The sequence below is a fragment of the Fulmarus glacialis genome, unplaced genomic scaffold, assembly GCF_000690835.1.
Source record: "Fulmarus glacialis isolate BGI_N327 unplaced genomic scaffold, ASM69083v1 scaffold9842, whole genome shotgun sequence".
In the NCBI taxonomy this organism is placed as follows: Eukaryota; Metazoa; Chordata; class Aves; order Procellariiformes; family Procellariidae; genus Fulmarus; species Fulmarus glacialis.
In genome coordinates this window covers 30457-55751 of record NW_009198445.1, presented here as the reverse complement: position 1 = coordinate 55751, position 25295 = coordinate 30457, and the positions used below count along the sequence as shown (strand labels likewise).

Here is a 25295-nt window from a genome sequence, read left to right as displayed (position 1 = left end):
CAAAGAAAAATGTAGTTGATGCCTTTGATTTCAAGCTGGCACAGATAAAAGTTCTTTGAAATTAATGTAAAGATCAAGTAAGATGTTCAAGTGGAGTATGAAAATTATTCCATTATCCTCAAATATTTGCTAATTATTCTATACAATGAAAGATTATATGAAAGAAAAAAAAATTCCCTTTCACTGGAGGTAATCCCACAAGAAAGGACTCCTTACCTACAGTCTACCAAGGCCCAAAACCACAAAACTCCACCATTTTCTCTTAACACTGGAAAGGCTGGTCGCGTCAGTCCCATGTCCTTACACCCTTCAGTCCCCTTTTTTTTCAGCAGAGCTTACTGAACTTGGCTGAGTCCATCCTCTGTGTTGGATGCAGCCTCCTAAAAACATTTCTTTATCTTGAGCAATAGCATCTTTCTTGCTGTGTTGCACAGTGCCCAGACTTCCAGATGATACTGGCAGTATTTAATCAAGACAGGCATGAGCACCCTACAGCAACTGCTAAACGGAAGTAAAGCTGAAAGACTCAGAAACTCTCACTTAGAAAGGAAACTAGCCTTTCCATCTCTACAAACACTGCAATTGTATTATAAAGCTGGAATGCAAAAATGCAGGTTCATATCCAGCCATTCCTGTTAATACATTATGGGTACTACCAGGAAAACTGACAACACAGCCTCTTAGATCACTGACCAGTCAAGACAGGAGATCAGCAGAGAAGCTCTTTCTATATAACCCTGAGATGTCACATTTCCATGCTGATTAGACATTAAAGTCTCTCCAGACAAGGAAATTAAGCCCTAATGGTTACAGAATCATCAAGTATTTGAGCTACAGCATATCACCCTGCTGCAAAAAGGTTTTCCTTCTTTCTTATTAATAATGGACAAAATCAGTTCTGGAGAGGACTCTTACCTAGCTGAGGCACAGAATCCAGTTTGCTGACTCATGACAGCAAGCCCAACCACTCAAACTGCCCATTAAAAATAATATATATATATTACTCTTCTCAGCACAGATGTGCAAGACAACAAGACACAGCTCTCTACAGAGCAACAAGACTTATGCAAGCTTTGTGGAAAACATACCTTGCAAGAAGAACCCTATCTTGAATTCCCTCTTGGTTCTTTTAGTCTCAACCTGTACTTTTGACCTCTTCTCTCCTCACCCTTCCTCTTCCCCAGAAAGGCCAAGTTTTATGAGTAATCTTCTCAGGCAGACAAAGGGGATTGAAAAGGAGGACTCACTAGCAGATCAGTGACTCAGTGTGCCATTTGACCTTTTGAAAATTTCCACTGAAAAAAACCTATGATTCTTTTTTTCTTAGTTTAGGAAGAGCATGATTTGGAGTAATATTCCCCTTTTCTACTATGGCTCTATTCGCTTTCCCTAGTCCCGATTTCTTTCCCCTGCTGATTTCAGCATCCTCTGTATAACACGTTCGCAGAAAAAAATTATTTCTCCAACTACCTAACATTGTCTACTGGCTCAGTAAAGCAGCCTCGGCAGCAGAGAGACATTTTCTGGCTCGGCAGGGTTAGTCTGACTGTGTGTTACCCTGCTTCTCCAACGATGGAAGTTTCTGCAAAAGTGCATGGCTAGAAAATGAAATAGGGGAAGACAGATACAAAGCTGATTTTCTTTCTGCTAGCCTAAGGACTTAAAAAGAAGCTTTGAGCTGTAAACTTGCATACAGAAGATACGTTTCTTGACCATCTTACTCAGGAGGGGCAGAGAGCTGCAGCCCTCTGGGCTTCTCACCTCTGAATGCCTCCCAAACGGTTTGATTCTCGTTACACTTAAAGGGTATGCCATGATAGCATGCCTTATCAACAAAATAGTTATTTAAATTATTTTCCATCTCTTCTTTCATTCTGTATTTCTGTGTGTGCCACCCCCCTTGAAGCCTGGCTCCCTGATGGAAAGGACTGACCTGGCTGGCTGGCCAGACGGCTTGTCTGACAGAGGGGAATGGTCCAGCTACCAGCACTGCAGAGACAGCTGCCCACCCTCCCTGCCCTGCTGCGGCACAGACACACTGCTAACACTCCCTTAGGGAGAGGCTAAGTTAAGTCAAACTTTTCAATTGAGGTCACTAACAGCTATAAAGTTTCCCTCCCTGCCCCTGAAAATGGTCACGATGAAGTCTCATCCTCCCTGCAACCAACAGCCGTCACTGGTGGGACCAGCATTTTGAGCCTCAGCCTCACCAGAATGCACTTGGTAGCCTCATATTGCTCTCCCCCTGCAAAAAAACCCTCAATCCTAACCTGCATTAAAGGCCTCACAGGCTGCTCCAGCAATGTGTAAGGGCTGCAACTCTTTACGGCAAAGGGCCATAAAGAAGCCCTCACAGGACTCGCAGTCCAGAATGATTTAAGGTTGGAATCAATGCCTAGCCAAAAAAACCAGCAGCACAGAGCTGCTACCTCGCATATCGTTTTCTCCTTCACGACTACTACTTTCCTCTCTTCCCTCTCCTGCTGCAGACAAGGTTTGAGAAGCAGAGGTGGTAGCTTCTTTAAAGGACATTTTATCTGCTTTTGGTTGTAGGCAAGCTCTTTAAGAAAGGCTCACAAAATTCATTCCTTTTCTGTGTGGTTTTGAATACACTGTATAACTCATAGAAGAAACAGAAAATGAATCTCTCCGTGAGACTTAGAGCAGGGATCAGGACAGATAACCAGAATTACTTTCAGGCTGGTACCTAAGGCAGGCAATCCGTTTCCCTTTGTTTAATGTAATGAGGTTAATTCAGGAAGTGGATTTGGCTAGTTGAACCACGCTCTTATAAATCCATGCAAAAGTTTATGTGTATATGCTGGCCAGAAGAGGCTTTCAGCATGCAGTGGTTTGGGAAAAGAAGTCTATGACAAATAGCATACTTTACCAGTTATCAGAAGAGCAGAAGATGGATGGACAGAGCAGACAACAGATACACTAGACAGACAGATAAGTTGGTGGAAAGAATTAGTTTATCTAAGGAGATCTGAGCTCTGCTTTCAGAGATTCAGAGACGAATCCTATCTGACTCATGCTGTTATTCAACTTTAAGAACTGAGGTAACATCCTGTGTTTGACTTCATGGACCAGTAACAATTCAGGTTTCCTCTGAGTTTCTAAATCATTTACGTTTATCAAAAGTACAGTATACTTCCATGGAGACAGATACAGAACATGCACCCTTTTCCTATAGAATAATTAACCTATAAACATGTGGGAATAAACACAAAACATGTATGACAGTCAGACGACTACAATGGGCATACAAACAAATATTTAGTTTCTGCTAACCTTCAACCGTGTCACAAAGTGTTTTGCGACAATAAGCTCTGAGGCAGGATTCCCAAGGAGGATCTCAAAACGATACTGCAGACCTAACTTGTCTCTTACTTCTTGTAACCTCTCCTTGGCCAGCATGGCTAGCTGCACAGACGGCACCCTAATGACGAGCATGTGGCCGCAGCCATTCTTATCCTTTCCTGGAGAAGTGATAAGGTCATCCATTATGCTGAGCGTTTCGGGTGTGCTGTGATCTCTTAGTGAGGCCATGGTCGTGAGAGCCATCAGAGCTTGGGAATACTGCTGAATGAGAAGGTAGCAGCGAATCACCATGCTGTGCAGCCGGGGGTACCTTTGAGGAGATACAGTTCTGCATTAGCACATGCAAAATCACAGTAATGTCTGAAAATTAGCCAAAAACCAGGACTGTGTGGTAAAGAAGTGCCCATTTTTTTCAGTAGTGCTCAAAGAATGAAGCCTTTGATTTTCATGGACAATAATTTTGCAGAAAATCTGTGTTTTAAGTAAATACATATAACACACTCCAAATGCAGAAGATAAAGAGCGAAGTCCTGCGCTCAAGTAACAGGAGTTATAAACTTCTGTTACCTTCATTTGAGCCAGAATTTCAGCTAAAGACTTTTAACTTGATGGAGATACGGATCATCTAAGATCCGGTTCACTCCAAGAGCACAGGCTAATAATTAGTTTGCTCTCCAGAAGCTTTGTTCTTCTATGAACTTGGAGGATCATCACTGCTTCAAGTGGCTTGTGGGAGAAGTACTTTATAATTTCACATCTCTTGCCCTCCCACCAGAAAGTTAACACCAATAGGGATTGTTGGCTCTGAGCCAAATCTGAACTTCCATTTTGACTTTTAACTTGCATAGCCAATGTTTCTTTCTCTCTCATTACAGCTATATGCAGTGACAACAGATATGAACTCACAAAGTAAAATGCTAAGAAAAAAAAAATTTAAAACCTACTCAAGCAAAAAAACACTCCACTTCTAGACATTCTCAACGAGTTCACTCACCACCATAATACAAAAAAACCCTATGCTATTATGCCTTGAATGCTAGTCTTGGCCACAGAAGTCCAAATGGCTAAAACAACTAAAAGCTCCAAATTTCTCTGGTCTCTTTCTTCAGTAATTTAATAGACGATATGGGATCCATTTGAATAAAGTTTTGTGTCTGTCTTTAACCGGTAGGTACAGTAGCTTGCTCTGTAAACCATAAGCGAGTCATTAAATTAATAAATTTTTAAAACACTTTTTAATCCTCCTCCCATAAAAGCACCCACTGCACTTTTGCTACTAAGACAAATGGAGCCTTTCTTATAATACCAAAATGTCTGCAATGTTTTCAGGCTTGTAAGCTTGTATGGTGCACCCCCCCAGATGGAATAACCCAGTTTCTTGAAAACAGACACTAAATCAATGAACTGTGATGCAAAAGTGTATCCTGGCTCCAAGGTACAGGTTCCCCTCTCATCAGTTTCTAGTCTTATCCTAACCTCATATCAGGACAGTATTTACACATGCATTAATCCTCCTTCACCCTTTTCCCCATCCACATTTTAAGAACAGAAAGAGAGCAACAGTGGCCACTATCTCTTCCATTGGATTTGGCCAGAAACACTACGAGAAGCTTAAAGAACTGACCTATTAAGATTAACTGACATTATTATTTATCACATTCATTACTTAAATATTTGTAGATAATAATAAAGATTAAGGATTAATGGTGTACTTAGTTATTCATTTAATGTTGCTAATTTAACACATTTGATATTGTATTTTACTTAATAAATATAGATACATTTACAATTATTATATTGATCTAAATAAAATAGGAAGAACAGTACTGAAGACAGAACAATCCTATTCTAGTAAATATTAAAATACAATGAGAACTATAGCTTGAACTGTTATAAGGGATCTGTCCTACTGACACACAAAATAGATTTCCACATCACTGGAAACCACAGTATTGCCTTTACTCCTGTAATGTGCACATTTAATTGTATCTTGGATACATACTATGAAGGTAGCTTGTTCTGGAAGCTGCAGCGTACTAACAAGCCACTTTCAGGCTCTGAGCTGCAGGAACCAAAACCATAGCCAGCTAATGAAATAATAAAAATGACGTTTTTGAAATAATGTCACTCACCTGGGCCACCACTGAAAAATTTGTTGGCAGTCTCAGCAGAGACACCGCAAGCGGTGAGGTATGAAACCTCTGGTACCTTCTTAGCTTAGTGGGGGCTAAGCCAAAAGAAGAGAATAGCACAGCTAAGCCTGGACTGCTGCTGAATGGGCCTAATCTCTTCTACGAACAAATGAAGGATATCCCCTTCTTCTTTAACAGCATTAAATTCATTACAAAAATAAAAATTGCACATACTCCACAGATTCCAAGATCAACATCAAAGGTCATCATCATGTCTTCATCCCCGTGTGATGGGGCTCATAAATATATCTGTACCCTTAAGATCCCAATTAAGCAGAATCCCAAGCTCCCATGTTACTATTTACCTTTCTAAAAGTGTGTTGACCATTTTTTCAAAGGTTTCATCACATCTCAAAAGGGGACTTGTGACTCCCCATTGGAGGGATTTGCTGTATTCATTCAAACCGAAGTACAGCTTGTCTTCACTTGCTGCGTCATCCTGTTCCATACAGAGATAGCAAAAACATAAGGAAATCTGGAACCAATTTTAATTTCTTTTGTCATTTAAAAAATAAGTGGAAAGTATTTTCCAAAGCAAAGTATCCTTTCTTTTCATTCATTCTCCCTCAGTGATGCTATTTATTTGTTTCAAAGAATACAATAAAATGTAAATTGTTTTTTACTTAACTTATTATTTGTGTACGGCTAGGAAAGACAGGTGTAGGTCCCTGCAAATTTTTCAATATATCTTCTACTTGTGATTGCAGGGGGTTTCTAGAATCCTGCTAATTATTTTCTGACTCCCTGTCTCTGGCTTTGTATCTACTGACAACTGTGACCTCATTTCTATTTAAAGCGGAACATGAAAACAGAAGGATTATTAATTTCCAAAATTATTCTTGACTGTCAGATTCTACACATTTCTAATGGCAATCAGCAACTGATCATTTCTTTGCTGGAATGTAAATCTGCAGACAGCAATCAGAAGGGCAGAATATTTGCTGCCTCAAATTTCATGAGGCCTTTGCTGGAAGCACAGCATGATCTCCAGTGCATTTACATCACCAGTAATCACTAGGAACATGATTAATCACATACAGTCTCCCCCTTTTTTTGGGGGGGGAGGAGGGGGTTAATCATAAGACTGAAAGTTGTTGATTTTTTTACTTTTGGGAAACAAAAAATTTTACAGAAGGTCACCACAATGGCTTATATTAACAATCAACCAAAAAGCAAACTTTGAATATTCATTCACTCCCTCATTTCCACTGTTCTGCTTGTTTGACTTTAACTATTTTTTACAGCTACCACTTTAAGACACTTTACAGAAACCAATGGTCCAGTCAACACAGTCAAGTCAAACTTGATATAAATATACCAAACAAGGAACAGGAGAAAAGGTTATTTTTTAAGCAGGTTTTGCCAAAACATCCTCAGAATCAGCAGGCTGAAATGGTGAAAAAAGCTAATGGTGCTGAATGTCCAACAGACCTTTCTTACCTCTTCTCTGCAGAATGATGGCATCTACTACACCATAACTTGTTAACCTAGCACACAACTTTTATTAGTACCAGAGAAGTAATGAACAGACTTGACAGGCTATGTGACATACAACTTAGAGTCAAAAGCCAGACTGCTTGAAAATGGAAGGCTAGCTCCAGAGCTTTATGGCATGTCTACATAGCTTTGTCTGCCCAGAGCGTAGAACATAATTTCTCGTATTACATGACCGGACAAAGAAAAATGTGTAGTTCCTGGGCCTAAATGTCAATGCTGCCTCTACCATCAGCACCCCAGGGCTGTGCATCTGGAGCCTGAGAGAACAAACTCCCTCCTGTCATTTTTCTTTAACACACATCTGCTAGATTCTGTTCGGTGTGAAGTCCACATTAAAATTCACAGTTAAAATTAACAATTAAACACTTACCACAGTGTCAAATTGTATCCAATGTACCTCATTGCTAGAGCTGATCCTGGACTGCTGCGTTTGCAAGGCATAAGGAAAAGAGCTGACCTGAAGGACAAGGAGGTTGAATGCTTCAAGAACCTCCCTGCAATTAATAACTCTATCAGCCAGACCATGACTAGGCTCACCATGTGACAGGGAAGTTGAAATGGCACTGCAGAAATAAGAATGCAAAGAATTGCCTTACTGACATCCTGAGATTCAACAGATTATTCTCCTCCTGCAGAAAAATCTCCAAATGACCATGGCACTGAGAAGCACAGCTCAAAAAACTCTTCGGAAGGGTGAAAGATGTCAAAACCATTTCAGTGTTTTCTGTGGGTAGCATTAGGCAACGGGAAAAGAAACCTACTAAACAGAGGACCAAAATCTGCTGACAGTGAGAAGGTGAATTAGTGTGCCAATTTAAAAGAGCATCAGACGGAGGAAACCAAAAATAAGCCAAAGCTGATGAAATCCCTCTCACTGAGAAACTGTTCCATGAGCTGTGGGGTTAAGATACAGTAACAATTTTACAAAATCCAGTGGATTTTCCAGCCTGAAACATTCTCCTAAAAGACTGGGGAACTTGATAGCCTCCTGATGTTCTGATTTCCATCTCCTGGAATTACCTTCACCTCCAGAATATTCAGGAATTCCAAATTCAGTGTACAGCAAAGACAGTAACAAAAATGTGATGGGGGTGATAAGGTAGGAAGAATGTTGCTTTTTTCTATTTTCAGCTGTCCTTCAAGGATTTTTCTTGTTTCTTACAACTCTGATATTCAAATTAATCCCACAGTGTTATGCACCATATCTACATCACATTAAGATTATTCTCCTCAGTTTACTCATGGAACAAGAGCAGAATAATTAGCTTTACTTATTTCTTTCTTTTTCCATAGTAAAGTTGTGTTTCAGTGTGAAGAAATGTTTCTGCACACCTGTATATGTGTCGTTCTGTTTAGACCTAACACTGACCAAATTCAACACAGCTGTTTTTTAAGTCCTTTTCTTACAGTAGCTAGGGTATTTTTCAGATGATGCGAAGAGTTAAATGTCTGTAAGCCTTCTTATATTAAAAACAACACTATCATCAAGGATAAAAACATGAATTAAAACATGAATGGATTGAGAATGTGGGAGAGATTTGGGTTTGAGTAGAGAAAAAGGAGGAGAATAGGAAGAAAGACAAGAAGAGCAAAGAAAGCTGCAAAATTCAGCCCTTTTTCCTGGACTTCAGTACCATAGCACTTACCCCTACAAACAGTCTTGTTAGAGATCCAAAAATCTGAAACTAGTCTCACCTATCTTCAGCTGAATCAGAATTAGTTAACAAATATCATGGGCAAGCAAAAAAGATGATTTCTTATTTTGAGGCACAAAATGCCTTAGGCGTAGAGAAAGCATCGGGTGTCTAAGATGGTAAGTCTTTTGAAAAACCCAACTGAAAAATACTGGGAGAGGATGGTTTTCCTTTGGCAGATTGAAGCAGCTACCTTGTTAAATCCACGTGGGCATTGTCATGAACCAGCACAAACAGTGTATAGGGATTCTGCTTCACTCGTCTCATGAAAACTTCAAATTTTGTTTGAATCTCATTGTCTAGCCGAACCACGTATTTCTCGGCTTTCTGATACGCCGTTCCATTATCTTCTAGGCCCAAGTCCACAAGGACACCTGTCAGAAAGAAGAATAAAACAAAAATCTTTTCCTTTGCGTGCATCCAAAAATGAAGTGTCAACGGTAGGTTGCCACTTGTCCGCCAATATCAGGACTTAGCCAAATCTTTGATATGCCCTAGTAAGAAGAAGATTATCCGAATGCATTTTCTCTCACAATGGGGATGGAAGTGTGCTTCTTGACTTCTTGATTTCCTCCAAAAAGTGCCTGAAGACCTTTCAAAGACTTCTCACATTACAAAAAAAAAAAAAAAAAAAAATCAGACCTCCACAAAAATTTACAGAGCAGCTCTTAGTTGGCTATGCTCCATGATCCTAGACCAAACTTGCCCACATTTAGCTAACATATTAATCCTGCTCGAGTCAGAAAAAGTTATCCTGACCTTTTCTTTGCAAAAATCATAAATTTATATAAAACTGACTCTCGCTACATGTCATTTTTTTCATGCCCTGCTTCAACGTTAGTGTCAATACAACTACTCTCTAGCAGTCTTTGTAATGATAGATTGCCATCATATTCATAAAGTAGGCATGATGTAATGTACATGGCTTTGAACATCATTTGAATTAAAGAAGTAGCAATAAGTCACTGTGAAAGGTGGGTCAACTATGTATTTGCCAGGGTCTTAATTATTTTTAAAAATAATTTAAAAAAGTAAAGTAAAAACCATTCATTTAAAAAAATAAAATAAAATAAATGTGAAACCCTGTTAACAGATATCAGAAAACCTCTGGTTTAGCGTGTAGCAGCAAATTAAGTAAATACAATGTCTGAAGAAATAAGGAATGGAACAAAAAAACCCATAAAGTTGTGTTAGAAAGGAAAAGAAACCCGTACTTCAAGTAATCTATTTTATTCTTTTCATTTTACTAGTAAAATAGTACAAAGCAGAGGAAAAAAATACAGAGATGGACCACAATATTGAGCAATATTAGGGCGTATCTGCATAATCAAAAAGTGTGGGACTGTTTAGTTCAGAGTAGAAAACAAGAGGAAAAAATGCCAACATCTACCCAAAGCCACTCATAGACGCATTACACCAGAAGCTCATATTCACGTTTTTCACATGCAAATGCAAGGTATTATTAGATAAAGCTGAAGGCAGAAAAAAAGTGTTCGGCTGATTAAAAAAAATCCTAAATACACAACTATCCTAAGGGCTTCATTAATCCCAGATATCAGAGATCAAGAGCTAAAAAGGACCAAACATCTATAGATAGTCCTTAGTTCTATTAGACAGTAATTTTCTCCACAGAGAAACTCTTATGCTTTTCTGGATACATGTCAGTCACTAATAGAGTGGATAACAGAGGTCATTCTGGGGGACATATTCCATAACCTGTCCACTAAAGCTTTCTTGTTCCTCCTGAAGCATTTGGTACCAGCCATGGTCAGATACAGAACCCCAGACAAGAAAACTCACCATCTGAATCATAAGGCAATTATTGTGTGCCAATGTGCATGTATTAGGCATTTATCTACCTAATAAGAGAGCTTCCTGCAGATACATCTGTGCTAATACATATGAGAGCATACGCACAAATGTGTACCTAGAACAAATGGCACTTCAGCTCTAGGGGATGAAAGATCTGAACAGCCGCATTTGCTCATCCACTCCCTCTCTTGACACTTGAATGCTTCTCCAGCTCACACATTCCTCAGACCTGCATGAATATGGCAATTTCTTTTGATACTTACATGGCACAGCTTCGGCCCAATTTATGAAAGGAAGATATTTAGAATTCATCAATGATACCAACTAATGGAGCTAATTATTGGACATGCAAAATACATGTTGCAGCAACTTACTTCTCCATTTATACCAGATATGATTTAATAACATCACATAGCTTGGTTTAACAGTCTCTTTTCCCTCCCCTCCCTTTTACCTGATTGTCGAATCCGTTGAAGGGTCTGCTGCACCAGGACTTCTGAACGGGGAACTATAACGATGAAGTCTACTTTGCTGAAGTGACCCAGATCCAGGCTCTGATTGCCACTGTCTGCTATAGCACAAACCTGGGACAAGAGCTTTCTGGCAACTGTAAGCTGTGGCTGGTAAATTTGGAAGGCATCAACATCCAAATCTAGAGCGTGTTTGTTTGAAAAAGAAAACAAAACACAAGAAACATGTTTACTTTCCCACCCCCCCAATAAACATGACCCTCCAAACAGCCTACCCTCTATTACCAGAAACAAAAATCACTCACCAGAATAAATCCCAACACTCTGGAGAGCTGGGTACAGATCACAAATGTCAACTTTCTTTTCTTGATCAAAATATGATTACATATCAGACCTTAAGTACCACACTGCCCATTTTTTAAATGCCCTAAGTGTTTTGACGATTTTTCACAGTGCAACCCAAGGAAACCTCAATGCCAACACAGTGAAATGCATTCTGTTAAATGAACCAACACATACATAATATGCACGCATATATACATATATATATTAAAAAAAAGTGTGTATGTGTGCTTATATACATATGTATATGCATAGCTCTAATCTCTTCCTGAAACCTGCAGTTCTTCAGGAGCACCCCTCCACCACACCATCACATAGGTGCCGAGGTTGCTGTGCTCAGGGCACGATGGGATGAGAGCCAGCACACCTATTAATCTGAGGAAACTGAGCATGTGTTGGTAATCCTGCCAAAAAGACTCTAACAGGACAGCAGGTCAGTTGGGAGTTCATTTGTACATCATCCTTGCTCTGAAGTGCTGAGCCCCACTCTAAGTCATGATTGAGATAGCCATATGTCTATATACTGACTGATAGTAATACACGCTGTAAAGGGAAGATGAGCAATACGCCCAGGCAATAAATCTCAATTATTTGGGGGGGTGTAATTTATTTCTTTGGAGGTTTCTTGATTTTTAACAAAATTTTAGTCTCAGATTTATTTGAACTTAATAAATATCAATATAACACTAGCTGCAGAAAACTGGGGGACTGGAGCTTTGCCCTCCATAGACATGTACCAGATCATTCATGTTTCCTTAAAGAAAAAGCATGTTCCCATATTTCAGTATTTCCAGTAGGTAAATTCTATGCCCAGCAATCCATGTTTCACTAGCCCCTGAATATTTTCAACTTGCAGATTACCAAATTAAATCCTATAGTGCCATTACAGTTTTTGTTTATGTCAGTTTTTCTACTACAAATTAAATTCTGATTAATGGACTGCTTATCATAAATATCACCTAGGGCAAATTTCTTAAACAAAGAATAAACAATATTATCTACTGCAAATTTAATACACAAGAATATCATTGCTTCGTTAAGTAATAAATCACTTTATAAAATCCTGCAATTTACATGAAAATTGGAAGGTGTCTGGGGCGAAAACCCAGTATGTTAATTTTATATAAACACACGTGTATTTGAGTGTGTGTGCTTACCTCCTGCTCAAACCTGCCTCAGTGTTAATTTCAGTAGATCTACTTTGGGAGAAAGGTCCCTCTCACTGCCTAGGAGACTTACCTCTCCTTTTTTTTAATTCAGGCAGATTCCCAGTAGCTTCAGTCATTGTACAGCCATATTTTAAAGACAAAACTAGCTCAGAATAATTGTTTGAGAAAACATGAAGGTTTAAAAAAGTACTGCTGCACATCACTACATAGCAAGAACAAAAAAATAACAGAATCAAAAGATCGTTCTCCCTTCAAACTAAGCCTGTGAGGAAGCTCAAGACTTGTCCTTCTGGGGATGCCAGAACAAAGTACGTGGCAGCCTTCCTAACTGAATCTTCTGATCCATGTGGAGACTATAAACCACCTGGCTTTCATTTAGATATAACACTGGGCTGATTAATTTAAGCTAACTAACATGAGTCGAGCATACCTTTCTTTCACAGGGAAAAAGCTTTATTGGAGATTGAATTTGCTTTGATACTAGACCTAAAAGAATCTCAGCGTTCATAGCAGCTCAATGTATCTTTTACCATTACTGTCATACGAAAAGGAAAGTATGGTTAAAACTCTGAATAATGAAAGAATTCCAAAATGAGAAAATGATAATTAGCATTTTTAGGCAATCCTAGCTCATCTTTTGCACCTAAGTATCTCATCACATTACGCTGAGTAAGACACATCTCAAATAAGCAAATTATAGATTACACTTGCCTAGCACGTTCAGCCCAAGATCTTAAAACACTTTCCCTCAAAGTTTAAGCCTCAGGGCACAAGTGTGTACTACATATTATTACCATTTTACCTGTGGAAAGCGAGGAATATCAAAAGTTAAGATACAGGAGCACACCTGGGGAGATCAGAACGAGAACACAGTTCCTCTCTGCCTTAAGACCAAGGTTACATTCCTTTTCTAGGTGCGAAAGGGTGAGATGAGTCCACGCTGCCAATGTTACAAAGAAACATCTTCTGTACTCTGCTTAGTGCAGAACAGCAGATCACATATTTTAGCTTAGGAATTATAAAACGTAGGGGAAAAAATGTTGCTGAAGGTTACTACAGAGATTTTCTGCCTGAGAGACTGCTGTATCGCTACATTCAGCTGGCAGTATTAGTATCTGAAGGTTGGCACACTGACCGCAGCTGCGCCTTCAGACTCTTCTAAGGCACACACATTTTGACATTTAACAAACTACTCACTTATTTCACATCTTGCATATAAAAAAAAATTACCTGGTTCTTGCGTAGAAACCATGGCAATTGCCTCCTGAGATGACACACACTCGCTAACATCCCCATTAAAAGGAATAATGACACTTTCCCCTCGCTGCTGTAGCATTTTCTCCAGCAGCTTGTCCAAATCATCACCTAGATAAGAATTAGCAACACCAAATTATATGGAAGCCGTTTCAGACAAATGATGTAGAACATCATATACACACATCTTCTCACATAGCTGATGTTGAATCTGCGAAGGGGCAAGGGGCTGGAGATGCAGGGAAGAGAGGGAGGGAGAATATTTTTCTCTTTTATTTACTGATTTGCCAGTTGAATGAATTCCAAAAAAAGAAACCACAGCTGAATAATTTCAGCTCTGTGCCCTTACAACGAGCGGTGACATCTGATGGTTACAAAGAAACACACACTATGAAACATCCTCTAAAACCTGTGCTAAAAGCACAAACAAGAAAAGACTCATGCACTTACGGGTGCCCTGCCGTCACATTCAGCAGTATAAACAGTGTTAAAAATGTTTTGCCACAGCATGAGTAACTTGCACTGCATGGGTGAAGGATACGAGCGCTCCTTTACACACAGTGAATGGAGAGAAGGAAAGAATGCCTCTCGGTGGAGAGGGCAGAGCTGTATTCATGTGCGCTTTAACTGCTAACAGGAGACACACCAATCCTAAAGAAATGACTGTCTTGGCTAGAACTTCTGTTTCTTAGGATCACTCACCTAAAGATGTATTTTTGAAATGCGATGCCAGGAAACTAACTTTCCCTGTGATGAGCTCGTAACTGATCTCTTTTAAAAATTCACTGGTGGTAAGCATGCTTTCTGCAAGTGCCCTAGATTGATATTGACCTGGAGAAGACAGGGAAAAAAGCAAGAGCAATCTTTAATGCAGTGCACTATCAACACAACCTTTTCATCCTAGAAGCATGGGGCACGCTGATCTTCAGTCATGGATCTCCACTGCCTTTACCCAGTAGACTGGGAGAGCAGTCTCAAGTCTATTTCGCTAGTGATGGGAGAATTAGTTATATCGGTTTAGCACATCCTTTGCAAGCTGTTGCCCATAGTTTTGCACACTTGGGTGACAAATAAGTATTTGTACCTTAGATGGAATAGAGGATTCTGGGTAAATATGAAACAATAATTATCCCTAGTGTGAAAAAAAGTAAAACATTGACATTACTGATTTATCTGCTTACAGAGGAAAGATGACTAGTCAAAATTCACCTTCCATCCAGACACACTCATGCACACACAAAACATCACAGCCAGTCACCAATGCGGAATTTGAAAATCAGCACGGTAAAAAGGATAAACAGCATGTTCTGTTTTACAGTGGTCTGCAGAAGACTGTGGTTAATCCAATATTGCCATGTGAAATAGCACAGCTGTTACACAAAACAGAGGAAGACAAACCGAGTATTTTGTTACTGGGTCACTTCAAGATATTTTCTAAGGTAACCACACAAAGAGTAAAGTCTCAGGCCTCTCAAGGAGTAGTAATGACTAGCATACAGCTATTTTTCTAGATCCTCATGGACATCAGTACTCCAGGTCTCGATGGAGGAATAGTGAACTGTGACATTGCAGTGTAACAATACAAACGAGAATAAAAAGAACAAAAGGGATTTAAAAACTGGAACAATGACTTGAGAAAATTAATTCAGCAAAATTGCACTGGTATTCGAAGCGTACTGCAAATATACTCACCTAGGACTACTACGCAGAATTCATTTCCTCTTATCTTTGATGCACAAATGGCGACTACATAGTCTGGTAGCTTTTGCTGATGTTTCATTTCATTGAGAGACCTCAAGGTCTCGGAGATGCCCTCTGCCAGCGAATTCTGGGTAACAACCACATGCACGAGGTCCCGGGACACACTAGCGATTAACCTAGCAAGCCAAGGGAGTTGACCTGGTGACACAGAGATACACTGCGCGCTCATTTGCAAGGATCGCTCTCTGAGAGTAAACTCCTGCATAGCTTTCAACATGATCTGCTCAAATTCTTCCCTCAGGGGTATCTGGTCAGGACCTACATTGAAAACAAACAAACAGAAGAACAGTATCTCATATCAAAATATTATTGAACCAGGAATAATCACATGTCCGTCTTGATCTGACAAGCTCCTTCACCATATCTTTTACATTTACAAAACCCACTCGCTACTCGGTGGATATCTATCCACATGGCTTATTCTTGGTTTTTCATATTAGAAGCCTCTCTCTCCCACCATCTCCTTTCATCTCCTTTTTTTTTTTTTAACAAGGAGGTATTCTATGTCACTCCTAGCTTTTCCACATTCAGAAACTGGTGAGACCAACAAGGGAGTAGGAAAATATGTGCCTTTTGCCTGGAACAGAAGGATTAATCATGTAGCCTCCATATGTTTTTACCGCAGAAAACCCAAATGCTTATCCTCGCAGTCTAATCACAGCCATGCAGTATGACAAAGCCTGTCAAGTGGTCTTCGTTTTGCTTTTTCTCATCATGCACACTAGTAAACTAAGCATGGATGTAAATAAACATGTTTAACCTCTTCTTTTACTTTAGTTAAATTAGATTAATTTAGCAAATCCTCAAACTTCTAATGTAAAGAGGTATATGCAACTTTAGATCTACGTTGCCCAGGCTTTCCAAATTGTATTGCGAACTTGAATTGGAAAATAGAAATATAAACTACCCTATCTTAGCATCAGTCCCCCAACTCAGCTTCAGTTAACACTTTGCTCAGTAAGATTTGTCTCATTGTCAAAGATACTTAGGAACAGAAAAAATATTCATGAACACAGAGTAAAAAGTAACCATAGCTTGAATTGCCAAGATCTCATGTGAGTGCCAAAAGAGATAGCTTCACGCTTCAGCACTTGCTTTTCTATGACAAAAAGTGGGGGCTTAAATACCAGAGATAGGTGAAATGCTGGTTTTGGTTTTATGTTTTCTTTCAGGGCCAAAGACAACAAGCAGAAAGGGCAGTGAAAAAAAAGGAAACAGAAAGGTTGTGTGAGAAGCAGGGCAGGAGTGGGTAAATAACCTATAGTACAGAATCTGTAAAAACTGCCGCCTGTTGTCATTTTGCCTTTTTGAGAAGTAACATATGGAGAGTGTCACCATCCAATTACCATAGGATGGCAGGACAACTATAGACTTGTAAATGCAAGGCTATTTTCATTTTTCATGCCAATCGGAAAGTTCTGATGAGTCTAATTTAAAACAGCATGGGCATAATTCTCTTTTTATAGTTCTCCTTTTTGGAAATATATTTTCTTTTCCCTTCTAAGAAAGCATCATGCATTCTAGGTCTTTGAAGACCTCAAAACATAAAAAACAGACATTTATTGACAGAGAGATAAATCTGCTTCTGCAGAAATAAAGTCCATCTACAACATATCAACCACAACAAAAAAGATGTTATACACTAAAAAAAATAAATGCAAGCTTTTGCTGATTGAGGGAGGTTACTTAAGAGACAGGCTCTAGACCGAGGGGTCATCATGAATCCAAGAAAATGAAAATAATTGTACAAACGGAGAGACTTCTGTATGAGAATATGCAGGATTTCATTCAGATGATTTATAAGAGAAAAACCTTAAAAAATAATTAGTTATCAGAAAGGCACTGATGTGGAAATATTTTTAAATTAGTGAAGTGTTTAATACTTGGCTCATGGCAGTCTTTCTCCACAACTGTCCAGAAAAATAATGGAACTAATATCAGATGAGATGGAAGACAAAATGACGGATATTGATTTTGATTGTCACTGGTTTCATAAATACATATACAGGAATCTGTCAAGGTTAAAAGGGAATATTTGGAAGCTTCTCTACAGAAATGAGTACGCAAAGGATCATCTTGACTTCAGAAAACAAAACTCCAAAATAAATAATACCATAAAATATTAATATCTGAAAAAGACCTTATTAACATAGTTATGCTTCCAAAAGCACCTACAGTTTAAGACAACATGTTCAAAAGCCATCCATTTCTGGGTAGACACACTTCTCGGTGCATCCCACAGAGAACTACTCCTCCAACCATCTAAGACCAGGAGAACTGCTGGAATAACCTCTTGCTTTGAGCGTCTGAATATCCCTTCCACTGAAGACAGAAGTTTGTTCCTGCCTTGAGTCTGGATGTGCATTCAGATATTGAAGCTACAAAATGCCTCTGAGTGTCACGGCATACACATAGTCAAAGCGATTCAAATGTACCACAGCAAGAAAGAAGGGAGAATGGTTTTGTAATTCTAAACAGGTAGTTAACAGAAGGTCCAGAAATCTCCTCCAGCTGAAAAACCAAAACACAGACCTTAGCACTGTGTAGGATGAGATTGTGTTTGTAGAAATGGTAGTGCAATAATAAAAAGCAGACAACTACAAATGATAGAATGTAACCCATACTGCAAATATGGGCATTTTGAGGTATAAAAACAAAGCTTGAGAATACTTCACTATATGAATACTGCCAAAGATAACAAATGTGAAATCTGAATAAGTACAGGAGACAGACTTTAAAAAAACACTGAAATCAAACACACCTCTTGATCTTTTTTTACTTATTCCTTTATCACAGTCAGTGGAATTTATTTATAGCAATGCTATGGCTCACAATCACAGCTTTAACTGTGTATAGTCTTCATAGTAGGTTTAAAATGAAAGCGTCAGAAACACAACAGCATTATCCTACAATTAATAATGTTGTCATAATCTCATAGGAAAACTGAAAGGAATTCTCAGATAGATCTTTTTTCAAAAAAGGAGCACTTTCATAAATAATATTCTTATGATCCGCGATCACAGTCATCTGCAAACATATTTTGTACAAGTAGTGAGATCTGAAAAAATTAGGCAAGACTCACTATCTATTTCATTCTTCCGTCTGCTTTTTTATCTTTGCCTTTATCTTACTCTTTCGCAATATACTCTGGAAAAAAGAATAACTTTTTAGTCCTACTTTCTCAAGAAAAGAAGAGGCTCACATGAATAAACTGTTAATTTATGTGTGTATTTGTCTCTTCTCCTCGTCAAAATCTTTTGAAGCTGGCTGCCCTCCAATCATCTTTAATCTGCTTTGATTTTACAAAATGGGATAAAGGCTACAGTTCAGTGCAACTGTCACAATTCCAACAGTTTTAAATTTGTAGCAATATTCAAACCAGCAACATGTTTTGATCCCCATGCTCTGCAGAATGTTTTTACTTTTCTCCTCATTAGGCTCTTTCATCTTACAGTGCTGGCGCCCATCTCCACATAAGGCCAAATGGAAAACTATTCAGCTTTGCACAGCTAAGAACAACAGCCAAACTGATCACCTGCTAATAGGGGAACTGCTTTATGCTGAAGGCACGGTGCTTACTAAACGCAGCTCAGCTCAGCTCCAGAAGCTTTGCATGAAGCCTCCCTCTAGTTTGCAGCAAGCACGGACTTGCTGCATGGATCTAAAGGTTGCATTTGCTCATGGAGTGTAGTTCATTGACTCAGTAAGTTTCAATAAATAGTTTCTTTTTAACTGGAAATGCTGTATCAGCTGGCTACATGTTTCTCTGAAGGAAATTTGCAAGCTGCCTCTATCAATCCAGAACTGTGTGAAGCAGCTGGTTTTGACATGCAGACTCTACAAATTTTCCAATGAAGATGAAAACCTCAAATAACAAATTTAAGCCCACTGAGAGAAGGGCAACAGAAAAACATTCAGCCTGTAAAATATAAAGAAACTCTCTGTCAGTTCTAACACGGCATCCAATGGACTATTGAGGCAGAGAATGATAACTAAAGCAAACAGGTCACTTAGAGAGCATTACAACACAGAAGATGGCCTCTTTCCTGCCTGTAACAGTACTGCATCAAGGAACAAGAGCAAAGCATAAGAACCCATGATTCCATGGGTGAACCCTGCACAGAGCACATTTGCTCCCCAAATTATAGGGTTATCACCAGTTGTGCTTCTTTTGAAACGTTTGCATATTTCATACCATTATGTATTACAGATGCCCTAGTGGAAACCCAGCACAGGAAAAGCAGTGTGCTCTTCACAAAGGTCATTTCACACTCCTCTATGATAAGCAGCATCTTTTCAAATACAGAAGTGAAGACTGAGACTGCTGTGAGAAGTTTCCCAACACTATCCTGCATTATTCTTTAACTTCTAAAACCTTACTGTTAACACTGCTGCTTTTTACTCTAAGGTAGTGAAAAATGTCTGGACCTGCAATAAGAGAAAGAAAATGTGGTTTGCTCTCAAACTTTTAAAGAGTCCATTTCAAAAACATTTACAAGAATGAGAAATTCACTGAATCACTTGCCTTAGTCTGAATAACAAATGTGGTTTTCATGTAAACGGTGCTGTCACCAAAACAATGATGACCATCACACATCTGCCAACATTTGTCACAAAACTGAATAAAACAGACTGGGTGTCCTTAGAAAGAGCTGTGATAACCGATGGTTTGATACCCTAAGCAAATGAGTTATCTGCATTGCAAATCCATTTTCACAAAGGTGACCTGGTCAATCCCCATATGGAGAGCAGAAGCAGTATCAGCCTTTAAATTCACTTCACTTCTTCAGTCTGATGAACAAAGTAGCAAAGTCACACACACTAGATGGAGCCACTCACCTCTTCCAGGCACAAAAATAGCCCGAAAATTGGCTCTGAAATGGACGTAAAGAGGGTGGGGAGAAAAAAGGACAGTCACAAATAAAAACAAATGCTTATGACAAATTGCTTACCTAGTTGGACAAGATACTGAATAGTTAAAAGTATCATATTCTCCACACTTAGCAGCTGACTGCTGGTCAAACCCAAGAGATCCAAATCCTTGTTTTCCAGCTGTGGAATCTTGTAGCAATTCACCAGCAAGGGACTTACAACAATATCACCGACATTTCCATAGAAATAAGGTAAAGTGCCATAACCTTTGATAAAAGAAACAAAAAAACTCCCAGAAATTCACAAAATATGCCACTACATGAAATCTTGCACAATGTATACATTTCCAAACATCTCCTTAATGTTATCTTGCAAAATACACTTTATCAGTGACTGTTCTTGGCATTATAATTGCTTACAAAATACATGAGATAGGCCACTGATCCTTTGCTGTATTTTACAACAAGTGATCACATAGCTTTGCAAAAACTAACAATAACTGCATACCAGCAGGATAAGAATTATTGTTATCCAAATACAAATGAGAATATTATCTATTCGGGTCTTACCCTGACCTTTAAATACAGATTCTCCATAATATAGTGTACAAAAAAGAAAAATCAATGGAAGCAAAAGTACATTGATCTTAACATTATAAAAGCAGCATAAGTCACATTAGCATTGATTCAGCTACCATGGTATTGCTGTGACTGATTTCACTTTTTTGCCACGTTTCCATTCTGTTTTCATAAACAGGTTAAATAAACATCAACAACTAACATGCTGTTCTGTGAGGTAAAGCACATGAGCACAGGCTAATTCCTCTTTTCTTTGAGAAACTTTTTGTTTTAAAAAAAATTCCACACAGATTTTGCCAAACCCATCCGTCTGGGTACATCTGGTTCTGTACTATTAATAGGACGCTGTTTCTCAGGGCCACTAACATTTAGCCTAACTGAGGACTTCACTGGCAACTCTCCAAGAGCCTAAGGACTGCATTCAATTTGCACTTAAGCTGATGACTGTAGGCACCCTCATCTTTAATAAGGAAGTGTTTCTCTGAAAACCGCTAGAGCACCATGCTAGAGCTTTAGAATAGGCTTCTAGAAAACAACACTAAGCAAAACAAACCAGAAGAAGTGTAACCCTATCCTTGATGGTTTTACTAGTACACGGCCCTGTTAATTCTCTGAGAATTGTGTGTATTAGGATTATCCGCGCAAGTGATGACTTGGAGACCCTCTCCATTTCTTCAGGAATGATAAATTATTCCATGGATTGTATTCTCTTAACACTGAGGCTACTTTATACAACCATCTGTATGACGCTGGACTGAAAAGAGATTTAAAGAGCCAAAAAAATTTTGGCAGTACTAGCCGACCCATCTTTGTTATATCGTATGCCCAAGTAGCTCAGCTGGAAAGGGATATTCACATTATGAGTCATACTTCTAAAGTAAAAGCAAAGTCTTTCTAAGGGTTAACAATGTACTTTATAAAGCTAACGGATTTCAAAAGCCTGACAGTTTATCTCAGTTGCTTACAAGAAGTATGGACTACAAAAGACAAAAAGTTAGTATGATTCACTTCTGATTAGTCAGTTCAAATAAATTTTCTGGTTCTCATGCAGAATCCCTGGGCTTCAAGATCTGGACTATAAATGCTGCAGGAAATATTTGCTTGTTTTGTAAGTTGTTTACACTGGAAAGCTATTTTCATTACATGGAAATATTTCTATTCTTGGATTTTACAAAAATCTTATTTGTACAAAACTTCAGTTTGGCCAGAGGTTTTGTATAAATTTGACCTAGTTGTGACCCGTTTGCAAAGCAGGTTCTCCAGAAATCGCTTAACTTCCAATTTTAAGTGTTGAGCAACTAAAGCAAACTATCTGTGACAAACTGACTTCGTATTGTACTGAATGCCAGAACTAAGAAAAAGAAATCAAAAACCCCTTTCTCCTAGGGGTTTCTCCTTGCATTTATTCAAAACACAGCATTTGATTCCCCAGTGTAAGACTTACCTATCAGAATCACTGGTCTGACTCCCGAGTTATTCAGCAGGTTTTCAGGAACTATTACAGTCTCCCCTGCTGGGATGGGTTGAGGCTGTAAAATTCCAGTTAACATGGATTGAGGAACTGGGACTGACAAAAGAGGCTCTATAAAATAAAGAAAAGAGAAGCTTCCATTACTAAAAGGCTCATACTGTGATTTGGCCGTATGAACAAATAAAAAAAATTACTGCAGATCACTAACTGTAATAAAATTCAAAAGGTCTCTGCATTTCCTGCTATAGTTTTAAGTAATTTAAATTAAGAGCCTATATCCTCCTGTTGCCCCACCCCTAAAATAAAACTTTTTCTGACCACTGTATTGTTGGTGGGAATGAGAGAGGAAAACACAGGTTTGAATATGCATCTTCAAACAAAGCCAAGTACTAAGCCAAAAGGCCACCTCTAAGACGGAGGCTACCTCTCAATACTGCCTCTCAATACAAGGGAAGAGGCTGCTCCGACTTCTGACGTAGAATGTATGCAGATAAGAAAAACAAATACAGGCCAAAATCTCAAAGTTGTCCGTAGACAGTTGCTACACGGATAAAAATTAGGCTTTACTCATGAAAGAGCAAAAGCAGCTTTCACAAGTAAAAAGAAACAAAGTGCAAGAATTTTGTAATCTGTAATCAGGTTTCAGCGTGAGGGCTGCTTCAGAAATTTCTCAGGCTTCATTTGGTGGTTTGTAACAGATTTTTCAAACAATGCCATCAACAGAAAAGCATCATAGGCAGCATGAATGAAGGCATGCATGCATGTTTTAGCAGTGGAATTATTTATCCAATAGAAAAAAAACACTGTGAAAGACTCATGGAAAATGGAGTGCACAGCAGAGGTAGTGGATCTGTGGAGACAAACTCAACAAAAGGGAGGAGATTGCCTTATATAAGGTATCTTCAGCAGGTCTCTGAAGCTAGAAATATACAAAAGCTGCGCTTGATTTGAGCTGCTTAAGTAGGCAGGCCTGCACTACCGTGTAACCCTTCTTCCCATGATGAATAACTCTGAAAATCAATTCCAAAATATCTCAAAATTGAGCCCTCCAAAGCAGAGTTAAAAATATATTGTGCATGTTGACATATGTTTTTTTTCTTCCTTCTATATTTATTCTCCCACTCTATAGAGACAGGAATAAATAATTGCTTATTCCCCTTCACAAAGTATTCTGAATCCCACAACTGAAAAGTGCTTAAATAGTGAACAGTTTTGTTGATAGCTATGTATAAAGAGGTACCTACATGGATATTGATGAGTATTCACACATACTCGTATTAATCCTGTCTCATATCATGATGTTACATATCACTCTTAAAGCTTTTCCATGCACAACAGACATTTGGTCTCACAAACTTCATGTTTTAACTGAAGATGACCTAGTGGACACCAGTGTCCTTTGTTAGGCCAAAATTATGTAAAGCCCTTTTTCCTGTGCAGGAACTGAGTGTACTGTTTCTGTAGCGTGCCACACCAGACTGAGACACAACATTCAAGGTGAAGGCTAATGGAAATCCTTCAAATATGTTCATATATCCATACACCTGCACAATTTTAGAAGAACTGAGTTACATTTGGGGGACTTAGATAGCTTTGCATCCTTATTAATATTACTCTCCTCCTCCTTTCCTCTCTCTCCCCCCGCAATAATTTTACTTTCCCATTGTCCCATCTTAGATTATGGCAACAAGGACCAGGCAATTATGTGTGTTTTTCTGGGGCATCTGAAAAATTCTCCATGGCATCCTTAACTACTTCAACAAGCTTAGTTATGTTTTCTGTGCAACACTTAAGAGAAGCAGCACAGGGCTACTGGTCTGGCTGAGTACAGCTTCTTACAAATGAAATCTGTACTATTCAAGTTTTACCTGTTCTTGTCGAAGGCCGAATTGTAGGAACAGGTACCGCTAAACCAGGAGGAGGCACTGGGGACCCAGGGGACCATCCCCGGTGACGTTTCTTTGGTGGTCCAGAACTGGACATTGATGCTGAGAAGGAAAGCAAAAACTAATTCTAAACTCCATCCTCCCCAGATTCCAGCCCACATTTCCATTTCACGTTGGTGTTGAGCTGACGCCACAGAGCGTCAGAGGTGTACACCTAGATTTACATGAAGCCAGACTATGATGTGAAAAATGTTGTTACCTGTGTTAAAAAGTACAGCATTATCATTAATGGTCATGGCAAAAACCAAATGGATCTGTAAAGACTGAATTGCAGAAACAGCAATGATGTGAAGAACAACAAAATTACAAATTTCAGGCTCAACAGCCACTGCAGCTTAAAATAAAAGAACAGAGGTTTTCTTTACCTTGGTCTCCAGCTGCACAGCCAGGGCTTGGAGATGTCGAGTGAGGCATTGGCCGAGAGACTGTAGAACTCAATACATTATTTCTTCCTCCATTAGCGTTTCCATTAGCAACATCAGTGGCACGCAGTGAAAGAGGAGCTGGGTATAACAAAATACAGAGTGTATGGCTTGAGACAATCTTGAAGACAAGCAAACAAAATAATACAGCTGCATGCAGACATAAAAGAACAGGGCAAGTTGCGTGACTGAAAGAAAGATACTCCAGGGAAAGCAAGAAGTGTACTCGGCAGAGAATAATCTGGGCACAGGCTGCAAAATCCTAATCTTGAAACAGGTCTCCAGATTTCAGGGTGGGGAGGATAGGTGGAAGAAAAAAACCAAAACAAACCCCACTAAAATAAAATAGAAATTTACACACAAAAAAAAAATTGGGAAGTTTGTGACACATTTTTTTAGACACTGAAAATCTTAAAAAATGCACATAATTAATTCAGTTTGTGAAGATTTCTAAGCCTCTCTGGTGCACCTATATATTTTTCTGCCAGTCG

General features: G+C 38.9%; 1 protein-coding gene across 1 annotated transcript in view; it reads right to left on the bottom strand.

Annotated features, from left to right (window-relative positions):
* Window positions 1-25295, bottom strand: part of GREB1L (growth regulation by estrogen in breast cancer-like) — a 62526-nt gene that overhangs the window by 17803 nt on the left and 19428 nt on the right. The window contains exons 7-18 of the mRNA XM_009572904.1: window positions 24748-24885; window positions 24305-24424; window positions 22410-22547; window positions 20468-20653; window positions 15447-15773; window positions 14457-14585; window positions 13731-13865; window positions 10974-11171; window positions 8901-9081; window positions 7384-7576; window positions 5822-5955; window positions 3295-3634 (exon numbers count right to left, since the gene is read on the bottom strand). Coding sequence (XP_009571199.1) covers window positions 3295-3634; window positions 5822-5955; window positions 7384-7576; window positions 8901-9081; window positions 10974-11171; window positions 13731-13865; window positions 14457-14585; window positions 15447-15773; window positions 20468-20653; window positions 22410-22547; window positions 24305-24424; window positions 24748-24885 — 2219 coding nt within the window. The remainder of the gene's footprint in view (window positions 1-3294; window positions 3635-5821; window positions 5956-7383; window positions 7577-8900; window positions 9082-10973; window positions 11172-13730; window positions 13866-14456; window positions 14586-15446; window positions 15774-20467; window positions 20654-22409; window positions 22548-24304; window positions 24425-24747; window positions 24886-25295) is intronic.